The sequence below is a fragment of the Trematomus bernacchii genome, unplaced genomic scaffold (genome assembly GCF_902827165.1).
Source record: "Trematomus bernacchii unplaced genomic scaffold, fTreBer1.1, whole genome shotgun sequence".
Taxonomy (NCBI): Eukaryota; Metazoa; Chordata; class Actinopteri; order Perciformes; family Nototheniidae; genus Trematomus; species Trematomus bernacchii.
Genome location: NW_022987411.1, coordinates 1 through 12,500, shown reverse-complemented (window position 1 = coordinate 12,500; position 12,500 = coordinate 1). Strand labels below are relative to the sequence as shown.

The following is a 12,500-nucleotide window of genomic DNA, read 5'->3' as shown; positions in this document are numbered from 1 at the left end:
CTCATAATGCTGACTTATGTCAGGGTTTAGGACTCATAATGCTGACTCATGTTCAGGGTTTAGGACTCATAATGCTGACTCGTGTCAGTTTTAGGACTCATAATGCTGACTTATGTCAGGGTTTAGGACTCATAATGCTGACTCATGTTCAGGGTTTAGGACTCATAATGCTGACTCGTGTCAGGTTTAGGACTCATAATGCTGACTTATGTCAGGGTTTAGGACTCATAATGCTGACTCATGTTCAGGGTTTAGGACTCATAATGCTGACTCGTGTCAGTTTTAGGACTCATAATGCTGACTCATGTCAGGTTTAGGACTCATAATGTTGACTTATGTCAGGGTTTAGGACTCATAATGCTGACTCATGTTCAGGGTTTAGGACTCATAATGCTGACTCGTGTCAGTTTAGGACTCATAATGCTGACTTATGTCAGGGTTTAGGACTCATAATGCTGACTCATGTCAGGTTTAGGACTCATAATGTTGACTCATGTCAGGTTTAGGACTCATAATGCTGACTCATGTCAGGTTTAGGACTCATAATGTTGACTCATGTCAGGTTTAGGACTCATAATGTTGACTTATGTCAGGGTTTAGGACTCATAATGCTGACTCATGTCAGGTTTAGGACTCATAATGCTGACTTATGTCAGGGTTTAGGACTCATAATGCTGACTCATGTCAGGTTTAGGACTCATAATGTTGACTCATGTCAGGTTTAGGACTCATAATGCTGACTCGTGTCAGGTTTAGGACTCATAATGTTGACTCGTGTCAGGTTTAGGACTCATAATGCTGACTCATGTTCAGGGTTTAGGACTCATCATGCTGACTCATGTCATGTCAGGACTCATAATGCTGACTCATGTCAGGTTTAGGACTCATAATGCTGACTCATGTCAGGTTTAGGACTCATAGTGCTGACTCATGTCATGTCAGGACTCATCATGCTGACTCATGACAGGGTGTAGGACTCATAATGCTGACTCATGACAGGGTGTAGGACTCATAATGCTGACTCATGTCTCTGGATGTGTGCAGGCGTCTTCACTGCCCCCCTGAAGGGTCTTTATTACGTGCGCTTCACGGGCAGCGTAGGAAGCTCGGGGTCCCTGAACGCAGCGCTGATGAAGAACGATGAGAACATGTTTGCGGTGTTCGACACGCGGGGGACGCACGGCAGCGCCTCCAACGGGATGGCTCTGGAACTGCAGGCGGGCGACCGGCTGTCCGTCACTCTGTGGGAGGGGCAGAGCGTGTTCGACCAATCAAGGATCAGCACCTTCAGCGGCTTCCTGCTGCAGCACCTGCAGGAGCCTCCCCCTCCTCCCCCTCCTCCTCCTCGTCCTCCTCGTCCTCCTCCTCCTCCCCCTCCTCCCCCTCCTCCCCCTCCTCCTCCTCCTCCTCCCCCTCCTCCTCCTCCCCTCCTCGTCCTCCTCCTCCTCCCCCTCCTCCTCCTCCCCCTCCTCCCCTCCTCCTCCTCCTCCTCCTCCTACAGCGCCCCCTGCAGGCCGGAACTAAGTACTGTAACTAAGTACCATTTAGAGGTACTTGTACTTTACTTGAGTATTTACATGTTATGCTACTGTGTACTTCTACTCGACTGCACCTTTACCAGCTTTGAGAACTCTTTCATGATCAATCATTATAAAACATATCATATATATTATTCTGAAATGGACCAATCTGCACAATGACTACTTTTACTGTCTCTACTTTCACTATATTTTGATGACATCACATTTAGCTGACGCTTTTATCCAAAGCGACTTACTTAGTGCATTTTGATGATAATACCTTTCTACTTTTACACTGTAGTATTTTAACTTTTACTCAAGTAAAATATGTGAGTACTTCTTCCAGCACCGCCTGCAGGATATGCACATACATGTGTATATATATATATATATATATATACATGTATGTGCTTTGATGAATGAATAAACAGGAAGTGGATGGAAACGTGTGTTTGTTGTTGTTTTTGATGCTTTTATTTTGACAGGATCACAAACAAACAGGAAGCGTTGATGAGACGGAATATCATATTAATTTATAACATGTTTTATTATTTACGATTTAATAATCCCAAACTTCAGTTTCTCATTTGTCATGTTTTAATGTTCAGATATTTAAGCTCAGATTTTGAGACAGGTGAGAGACAGACAGGTGAGAGAGAGAGACAGGTGAGAGAGAGAGAGAGAGACAGGTGAGAGAGAGACAGGTGAGAGACAGACAGGTGAGAGAGAGAGACAGGTGAGAGAGAGAGAGAGAGAGACAGGTGAGAGAGAGACAGGTGAGAGACAGACAGGTGAGAGACAGGTGAGAGACAGACAGGTGAGAGACAGACAGGTGAGAGAGAGACAGGTGAGAGACAGGTGAGAGAGAGACAGGTGAGAGACAGACAGGTGAGAGACAGACAGGTGAGAGACAGACAGGTGAGAGAGAGAGAGACAGACAGGTGAGAGAGAGACAGGTGAGAGACAGACAGGTGAGAGAGAGAGAGACAGACAGGTGAGAGAGAGAGAGACAGGTGAGAGAAGACAGGTGAGAGAGAGACAGGTGAGAGACAGACAGGTGAGAGAGAGAGAGAGACAGACAGGTGAGAGACAGGACAGGTGAGAGAGAGAGAGACAGACAGGTGAGAGACAGGTGAGAGAGAGACAGGTGAGAGACAGACAGGTGAGAGACAGGTGAGAGAGAGAGAGACAGACAGGTGAGAGAGAGACAGACAGACAGGTGAGAGACAGACAGGTGAGAGACAGGTGAGAGAGAGACAGGTGAGAGACAGACAGGTGAGAGAGAGAGAGACAGACAGGTGAGAGACAGGTGAGGAGAGAGACAGGTGAGAGACAGACAGGTGAGAGAGAGACAGGTGAGAGACAGACAGGTGAGAGAGAGAGAGACAGACAGGTGAGAGACAGGTGAGAGAGAGACAGGTGAGAGACAGACAGGTGAGAGAGAGACAGGTGAGAGACAGACAGGTGAGAGACAGGTGAGAGAGAGAGACAGACAGGTGAGAGAGAGAGAGAGACAGGTGAGAGACAGACAGGTGAGAGAGAGAGAGAGAGAGACAGGTGAGAGACAGACAGGTGAGAGACAGACAGGTGAGAGACAGACAGGTGAGAGACAGGTGAGAGAGAGACAGGTGAGAGACAGACAGGTGAGAGAGAGACAGGTGAGAGACAGACAGGTGAGAGACAGGTGAGAGAGAGAGACAGACAGGTGAGAGAGAGAGAGAGACAGGTGAGAGACAGACAGGTGAGAGAGAGAGAGAGAGAGACAGGTGAGAGACAGACAGGTGAGAGACAGACAGGTGAGAGAGAGAGAGAGAGACAGGTGGAGACAGAGAGAGAGAGAGAGACAGACAGGTGAGAGACAGACAGGTGAGAGAGAGACAGGTGAGAGAGAGACAGGTGGAGACAGAGAGAGAGAGAGAGAGAGACAGGTGAGAGAGAGACATGTTAGCGCTCCTATGACCACTGAACATATTCAAACACCTTGCTCTAAGGATTTAAATCAGACCAGTCTTCCTGTGATGCCTTCAGGTGCAGGCAGCCCTGTGGGGAAACAGAATCACAATAATCATTTTTTCGGATGTGTAATTAAAGTATCGTACTTCTATTGTTTCATTTCAGATTATATTTTGTATTATTGTTTTACACGTTAGAAATAAATCTAAATCAAATGATGAATATTTATACTTTATTATTAATGTTCCAGATGTTTTAAACCCACCTGAGCTGCGGGGCCCTCACTCGTCCAGGCCCTTCTTGGAGGCCCCGTCCCGGGTCTTGGCCCTCAGTTTGTTCACCTGCGACTCGGCGATGTCCGCCCGCTCCTCCGCCTCCTCCAGCTCGTGCTGCAGTTTGCGCAGCTTGGCCACGTTGCCGTTGGCCGCCTCCTCCGCCTCCTCGGCTGCGTGTTTGTAGGACTTGACCTTCAGCTGCAGCTTGTCCACCAGGTCCTGCAGGCGGGCCAGGTTCTTGCGGTCCTCCTCGGTCTGGTAGCTGAGCTCTTTGACGCGGCGCTCGTACTTACGGACCCCCTTGATGGACTCCGTTCCCCTCCTCTGCTCCGCCTCCAGCTCGTTCTCCAGCTCCTTGATGCGGCCCTCCAGCTTCTGGATCTGCTTCTTGCCGCCCTTCATGGCGATCTGCTCGGCCTCGTCCAGGCGGTGCTGCAGGTCTTTGATGGTCTGCTCCATGTTCTTCTTCATGCGCTCCAGGTGGGCGCTGGTGTCCTGCTCCTTCTTCAGCTCCTCGGCCATCATGGCTGCGTCAGTGATGGCCTTCTTTGCCTTCTCCTCGGCGTTGCGGTTCTCCTGTATGGCCTCCTCCATCTCACACTGCATGTGCAGGAGGTCAGCCTCGTGCTTCTTCTTCTGGTTGATCAGGATGGTGTTCTGGGAGTGCAGGAGCTGCATGCGCTCCGTCGCGTCGGTCAGTTCCTGCTCGGCCAGTTTCCGGCTCCTCTCCGTCTGCTCCAGGGCGGCCCTCAGCTCCTCCAGCTCGGCCTGGATCAGGTTGTTGCGACGCTCCAGGAGAGCGATGTTCTCTCTCAGGTCATCGTTCACATGCTGCGCATCATCCAGCTGCAGCTGAGAGTCCTTCAGGAACGCCTGGAGGGTCTTCAGCTGTTTCTGGGCGTCCGCCGCCTGCCTGTTGGCTTGGCTGAGCTGGATCTCCATCTCGTTCAGGTCCCCTTCCATCTTCTTCTTGACTCTCATTGCCTCGTTGCGGCTCCTGGTCTCTGACTCCAGAGAGGACTGAAGCGACTCCAGCATCCGTTGGTAGTTCCTTTTCGCCTGCTCCGCTTCCTCGTCTTTCTCTGCCAGCTTGCGCTCCATGTCGGCCTTCACTTGGTTGAACTCCAGCTGTGTTCTGAGGATCTTGCCCTCTTCGTGCTCCATAGAAGCTTCTGCCTCCTCCAGGGCCGACTGCAGCTCGGCCTTTTCCTGCTCCAGCTGCTTCCGGATCTTCTCCAGTTCGTGGGCGCTCCGGCCGCCCTCCCCCAGCTGGTCACTGAGGTCGGAGATCTCCTCCTGGAGGTTCTTGTTCTCTCTCTTCATCGTCTCCAGCTGATCCAGAGACTCCTCGTAGGCGTTCCTCAGTTTAAAGAGCTCCGTGCTCAGAGACCGGGCTTCCTTCTGAGAGGCCTCCAGCTCACACTGGGACTCCTCAAACTTCTGCTTCCACTCGGCCATGACTTTGTCGAAGGCCCTTTGCTTTTTGTCGAGGGCGGCAGATGCTGCGTTGGATCGCTCGAGGTCCAGCATCAGGTCTTCGATCTCATTTTGCAGGCGGTGTTTGGTCTTCTCAAGAGAGGAACACTTTGCATTCACGGCCTCGATGGCCTCCTCGGCCTCCTGTAGTCTCTGAACCAGCTTCTTCTTTGCTTCTTCCAGTTCCTCCATCCTCTGGATGCCATCCGTTTCATATTTTGTCCTCCACGCTGAGACCTCGGTGTTGGATTTGGACAGAGCTCTCTGCAGCTCGGCCTTGGCCTCCTGCTCCTCTTCGAACTGCTCTCGGAGAAGGTCGCAGTCGTGGCGAGCCGATTGCACCGCGTGGGCAAGGGAATTCTTCGCCTTGACTTCCTCCTCCAGCTGTCGGCGCAGATCCTCCACCTGCTGGTTGTACGAGTTCTTCCCTCGGGTCAGCTGTGATATCAGACACTCCTTCTCCTCCAGCTGACGTCCAAACTCCCCGTTCTCCGTGAGCAGCTTGGCCCTCTGGGAGGTGAAGTCGTTGATCGCCCGATGAGATTCCTCGTATTTACTCTTGTACTCGTTCATGTTGTCCTCCATGGTGCGGCACATCTTCTCGATGTTGGACTTGCTCTTCACCACACTCTCCATGTTGGAGGACAAGTCGTCCAGCTCCAGCTTCAGCTCGCTCTTCTCCTTCTCCAGTTTCTGCTTCACGCGCTGCAGGTTGTCGATCTGTTCGCCCACCTCAGCAACGCTGTCGGCGTGTTTCTTCCTCAGGGCGGCGCCGGTGGCCTCGTGTTGGAGGGTGGACTCCTCCAGCTCCCGACGCAGCTTCTGAAACTCTGCATCTCTCTTCTTACTCATCTCCACCTGTGCTGACGTAGCTCCTCCGGCCTCCTCCAGGCGCTCGCTGATGTCCTCCAGCTCGCGGGAAAGATCCGAGCGCTGCTTCTCCACTTTGGCCCGAGCCGCTCGCTCCGCCTCCAGCTCCTCCTCCAGCTCTTCGATCCTCGCCTGGTTTTCTTTCAGCTTCTTCTGGAGCTGAACCGAAGCCACCTGCTCGTCTTCTAGTTTGGAATTGATCTGGACCATCTCAAAATCTTTTTTTTTTAGTTTTTCCTCCAGCTGCTGCTTGTCGTTTTCTAAGTCCATCACACTCTCCTGAGTCAGTTTCAGGTCTCCTTCGAACTTCCTCTTTGAGCGCTCCAGATCCATCCTGACTTTCTTCTCCTGCTCCAGCGACCCCTCCAGATCATCCACCTGCTGCTCCAGCTTCACCTTGGCTTTGGTCAAGCTGTTGGCTTTGTCCTCCTCGCTCTGCAGGTCATCCAGTGCCTGCTGGTGGGCCTCCTGCAGCGCCTTCTTCTCTTTGGTTAGCTTCATGATGTTTTCGTCCTGGGAAGCCATCTCCTCCGTCAGGTTCTTCACCTTATTCTCCGTGGCATGTTTCTCTTTCTCCACCTTTGCCAAAGTCAGCTCCAGATCATCGATGTCTTTCTTCAGCTCGGAGCATTCATCTTCAAGCTTCCGTTTCTTAGCTGTGAGATCTGCGTTCATCTCCTCCTCGTCTTCCAGTCTCTCGGTCATCTCCTTCACCTTGGCCTCCTGCTGAATCTTGCTCTTGATCAGCTGCTCGCAGCGCTCCTCAGCGTCTGTCAGTGTGTCCTGTTCGGACTGAAGCTGCTGATTCAGGTCGCTCTTCTCTTGGAGAGTGCTAACTATGTTCTCCTCTAGTGCCTTACGTCTTGCTTCTGATTTCTCCAGAGCTTCTTTCAGCTTGCCAAAATCGTCCTTCATGTTGGCCATCTCCTTCTCCGACTCGGCGCTCTTCAGCAGAGGTTTGATCTTGAAGAAGAGCTTCATCCAGGGCCAGTTCTTCACACCCAGGAACGAGCGGATATTCCACTGGATGACCATCAGAGCGTCCCTACGTTCCACCAGCTCAGCAAACTGGGCTCTCATGAGGATGGCCCGGGCGTTAGCCTGGATCCTGGTGATGATTCGGGAGAGCTGCTCATCACGCATCTCCTCCAGCGTGCCCAGCAGACCAGCTTTAAAGAAGACCTTGGTGTGACCGAACCTGTACTGAGTGTGGTCGATGTCCAGGGATCCCAGCAACTTTTCTGCACTCTTCTTGCAGTCAATGAACTGGCCTTCAGGGATGGCAGAGGCGTTCAGAATCCTGTACCGCTGTTTGAAGTCTCCGTAGAGGACCCTGTTTGGGAAACCCTTCCTGCAGATCCTGATGCCTTCAAGGACACCGTTACAGCGCAGCTGGTGCATCACCAGGCAGTTGTCCATGGTCCCCGGAGTTTTACTCTCGTTAGGAATCAAACAGCGGACAAAGTGGGGATGTGTGGTCTTCAGGTTGTTCATCAGCTTGTTCAGGTTTTCCCTGTGAAGGGCTGAAACCGTCTGGAACGAGGAACCTTTCTTCTTGGCTCCTTTACCGCTGGCTTTCTCACTGCTGTCCGTCCCTGAAAAGGCTGAAAACAGCACACTGAGAAGCTTCAGAGAAGATTTCTGGTAAAGACCGACCACAGTTTCATTCAGGGGGTCTTTGTTTTTGACCAACCAGTTACCGATGTTGTAGTCCACCATGCCAGCATAGTGAGCCAGGGCAAAGTGAGCCTCTGATTTCCCCTTCGCAGCCCTGGGCTTCTCGAACATCTTGTTTTTGCCCAGATGATTGTCATAGAGCTTGGACTTGAAGGTCTGGTCGCTGGCTTTAGGAAACATACATTCCTCCTCCAGAATGGACAGGATCCCCAACGGCTTCTCGATGAGGTCTATACAGGCTTGTAGGTCCATCCCGAAGTCTATGAACTCCCAATCAATCCCTTCTTTCTTGTACTCTTCTTGCTCCAGAACGAACATGTGATGGTTGAAAAACTGTTGCAGCTTCTCGTTGGTGTAGTTGATGCACAGCTGCTCAAAGGTGTTGAAATCAAATATCTCAAACCCAGCGATGTCCAGCACGCCTATAAAGTACTGACGAGGCTGTTTGGTGGCCAGGGAGTGGTTGATTCTCACCACCATCCAGTTGAACATCTTCTCGTACACGGACTTAGCCACCGCCCCGATGGAGTAGTAGACTTGGTCCACACTTTGGCCTTTGGTGACGTATTCGTTTCCTACCTTGACTCTGGGATGGCACAGCCCTTTGATGAGGTCGGCAGAGTTCAGCCCCATCAGGTACGCAGATTTATCCGCCGCCTCCGTCCCGTCCGACTCAGCCTGCTCCTCGCGCTGCTTCTGTTTGAACCTCATGTTGCCGTAGTGCATGATGGCGCCTGTTAGCTTGTAGACGCCCATCTTCTCTTCCGCAGTAAAGCCGAGTACGTCGAAGGCGCTGTCGGTGGCCATCAGCTCCTCTGCGTCGTTGATGGAGGCGACGGTTACCTCTCCTTGGGAGATGTAGGCGTAATCGTACGGGTTGTTGGTGATCAGCAGCAAGTCCAGGAGCTCTGGCTTCTGGTTGGACAGGATCTGGTAGAAGATGTGGTAGTTCCTCTCAGCCTTGAGCTGAAAGGTGCAGCGGGACTTCTCCAGCAGGTACGTCTCGACGTCAGCAGACGACAACTTGCCGCTCGTCCCAAAGTGAATTCGGATGAATTTTCCAAAACGAGAGGAGTTGTCGTTTCTCAGCGTCTTGGCGTTGCCGAAAGCCTCCAGTGCGGGGTTGGCCTGGATGATCTGGTCCTCCAGCGTTCCCTTGCTGGGGTCTCTTTTGCCGACGGCAGCGATGCTGGCAAAGTACTGGATGACTCTCTTGGTGTTCACAGTCTTTCCGGCTCCGGATTCTCCGGTGATGAGGACAGACTGGTTCTCTCGGTCAGTGAGCATGTACTGATAGGCGTTATCAGAGATGGAGAAGATGTGAGGGGGAGCCTCGGTTCTCTTCTTCCCTCTGTATGCCGACACCACATCGGAGTCGTAGACGGGCAGAGACTTGTAGGGGTTGACGGTGACGCAGAAGAGCCCAGAGTAGGTGTAGATCATCCAGGCGGCGTAACGCTCTTTGAGGTTAAACAGCACGGCCGGCTCGTGGAGAAAAGTGAACATCACCATGTCTTCAATTTTATCAAATTTTGGCGGGTTCTGAGGGTGGACGTTCGACTCCTTCACGGTAACCGTTGTCCCGTCCTCCTTCTTAACGGTCGCCATGTCTCCATCTTTGCTTTGGATTTGTCCCTTCATATATTCCACCTTATCGTCCACTACAAAGCATTCGGTCTTGATGTCAAAAGCTCTGGTCTGGGCTTCCAGGCGCTCCTTGTCTGACTTCCTCAGGAAAGGAGCCGCCTTCCCGAACTCGGCCATCAGAAGGTCGCCCATGCTGGAGGGTCCCGGCAGTCGGAGGACAGAAGAAGAAGAAGGAGTGTTTGCTCTGGAGACTCTGAGGCTGAACTGGGACTCCTTGCAGCAGGCGGACGCTTATACAGAGGCTTCACGCACCAAATTAGGAGATAGCTGCTGAGGAGATAGCAGACACAGAAGATGACACTAAATGTATCCGGGATGTGCAGACACCACGAGGGCAGCTTCACGACCTTCGGCTGTTAGAGTCCATTTTAGGAAACACAGATTCACTGCTTATCTGCCGCTGATAGGGGCTCCTGCATTTAGACTCAGCTTCCACCCAAGATCATCCAGCACTTCATTCTGCTGCAGCTGCTGTGTTCATGTTTATACTGATATACACCTGAACATCAGCAGGAGAGGACTCTTTAAAGTAGAGACACTACATACTGATATACACCTGAACATCAGCAGGAGAGGACTCTTTAAAGTAGAGACACTACATACTGATATACACCTGAACATCAGCAGGAGAGGACTCTTTAAAGTAGAGACACTACATACTGATATACACCTGAACATCAGCAGGAGAGGACTCTTTAAAGTAGAGACACTACATACTGATATACACCTGAACATCAGCAGGAGAGGACTCTTTAAAGTAGAGACACTACATACTGATATACACCTGAACATCAGCAGGAGAGGACTCTTTAAAGTAGAGACACTACATACTGATATACACCTGAACATCATCAGGAGAGGACTCTTTAAAGTAGAGACACTACATACTGATATACACCTGAACATCAGCAGGAGAGGACTCTTTAAAGTAGAGACACTACATACTGATATACACCTGAACATCAGCAGGAGAGGACTCTTTAAAGTAGAGACACTACATACTGATATACACCTGAACATCAGCAGGAGAGGACTCTTTAAAGTAGAGACACTACATACTGATATACACCTGAACATCAGCAGGAGAGGACTCTTTAAAGTAGAGACACTACATACTGATATACACCTGAACATCAGCAGGAGAGGACTCTTTAAAGTAGAGACACTACATACTGATATACACCTGAACATCAGCAGGAGAGGACTCTTTAAAGTAGAGACACTACATACTGATATACACCTGAACATCAGCAGGAGAGAACTCTTTAAAGTAGAGACACTACATACTGATATACACCTGAACATCAGCAGGAGAGGACTCTTTAAAGTAGAGACACTACATACTGATATACACCTGAACATCAGCAGGAGAGGACTCTTTAAAGTAGAGACACTACATACTGATATACACCTGAACATCAGCAGGAGAGGACTCTTTAAAGTAGAGACACTACATACTGATATACACCTGAACATCAGCAGGAGAGGACTCTTTAAAGTAGAGACACTACATACTGATACATGGGCGTAGGAAGCATCCTGAATGTGGGGGGGACATTTTTAACGGGGGGTGTGGGGGCGAAAAAAATAAATAGATTTCCTGTATTCTGGTGCATTTGAACAGGTGGTTTGATACTTTTATGTGGCTATACTAGCATGAGGAAAATGATGGGTACATTTTGTAATTTCATCCAGTAGTAAAGAAAGGAAACATATTTGATTATTAATTCAGAGCCGTCTTTGAATTAATAAAAAGCAGTTTAAATGCCCATTTTTTGTACATTTATATACAACAATAAATATTTGTGAGTGCATTGAGAGATATTGTTGTGGAGAGTCATTTATATATAAATCACAAAATACATTTGTGAATCCTTCTGTGAGCATTTATTAATATTGAGACTGATCTGACTCCATACGGATGTTAAGTTCACCTAGGAATGGTATCATTGACTTAAATGTTCAAATAAATGTTGCTCTTCTGTCTATATTGGTCATATGATGCCCCTTGACTGAAATGTTTCCTGTTCAATATCCCCACTGATTTCCTTAAAACCCTGGGATGAGAGTCCACATCACAATTTACTCTCAACTGTCATTTCCCTTTCATCACTCACCTCAGCAATGGACCTCTCTCCACTGTCCCTGTATTCTGCCTCTGACTCACTCTCAAGTGCCTAGATGTCAAGAGAGGTGGTGAAGTGATCATTATTTATTGAGCAGTATACTCTTTCACATTGAATCATAACAAGTCATACTGAATGTAAATACAACGGACTCTAAAGTAACTCCCAGTCTGTGACATTGGACATTTTGAAGACTCAAAGTCCCAAGCAGTAGGTAGAATATTAGCTAGTCTATGTAATGTGCACAGAAAATAAATAGTTAACTGAATACTGGGATGGAAATAGCCTATAAGCACTCAGTAAAACATAAACACACACAAAAAGCTTCTGAATGATAAGAAGTATAATTAAAACATAATGCACATTACCATTTTGAGAGAGAGTACCTAAGTTAAAGAACTCAGAAAAGAATCTCTTATCGAACTGAGGCTCCAGTAAAACACACTGACTGCGTCTCTACATGGACATCAGTAAGCCGTGTATGAGTATTATCCTGGTTATGATGTGTTTACATGAGCAGAGAGATCGGGTTATTCATGTTCCCTGTTTACATGATAAATACTAGTAACCTGGCATTTCGATGCCTTTTCTCATCTAAACTATTCAGTATTTGTATTTCTCTATCATGACATAAAGACGAAACTCCTCTCCAGAAGTGAGACGCATTTGCCGCCACCACCGCCATCACTGTTAAGTTAACACTGTTAACTGATTAACTGCTACCAGCTGATGACTTACTTTCCTCTTCTTTGCAAAAAATGTTCTTATGTCCATGTTGTCTGGGGGAGAAAACATATCAAACCAAGAGATCGTCAGCTTTGATTTTCGCTGTATTAACCTTTTCCTGATCATTTGGTGTGTGTGCCTTACCTCCGCTACCGGCATCCTTCATACAACAGAATCTGAGCTGTCCAACTATGACAACACTCCGTGAACATGCGCGCGCTATGTGAGAA

General features: G+C 49.2%; 2 protein-coding genes across 2 annotated transcripts in view; one reads left to right on the top strand and one right to left on the bottom strand.

The window, feature by feature from the left end:
- The window catches only part of LOC117489856 (complement C1q tumor necrosis factor-related protein 3-like), a 9,549-nt gene extending 5,964 nt beyond the window's left edge, over positions 1–3,585 (top strand). The window contains exons 3-4 of the mRNA XM_034139407.1: positions 1,045–1,381; positions 3,549–3,585. Coding sequence (XP_033995298.1) covers positions 1,045–1,381; positions 3,549–3,585 — 374 coding nt within the window. The remainder of the gene's footprint in view (positions 1–1,044; positions 1,382–3,548) is intronic.
- Positions 3,262–9,602, bottom strand: myh6 (myosin, heavy chain 6, cardiac muscle, alpha). The gene is made up of 2 exons (XM_034139395.1): positions 3,739–9,602; positions 3,262–3,560 (listed from the first exon to the last, which is right to left on the bottom strand). The coding sequence occupies exon 1, from the start codon at positions 9,548–9,550 to the stop codon at positions 3,755–3,757; it is 5,796 nt and encodes a 1,931-aa protein (XP_033995286.1). The 5' UTR covers positions 9,551–9,602; the 3' UTR covers positions 3,262–3,560; positions 3,739–3,754.
- Between the last annotated feature and the right edge of the window lie 2,898 nt (positions 9,603–12,500).

Excerpts from the sequence above, each read along its gene's own strand:
- myh6 (XM_034139395.1), bottom strand. The coding sequence starts at position 9,550 with ATGGGCGACCTTCTGATGGCCGAGTTCGGGAAGGCGGCTCCTTTCCTG.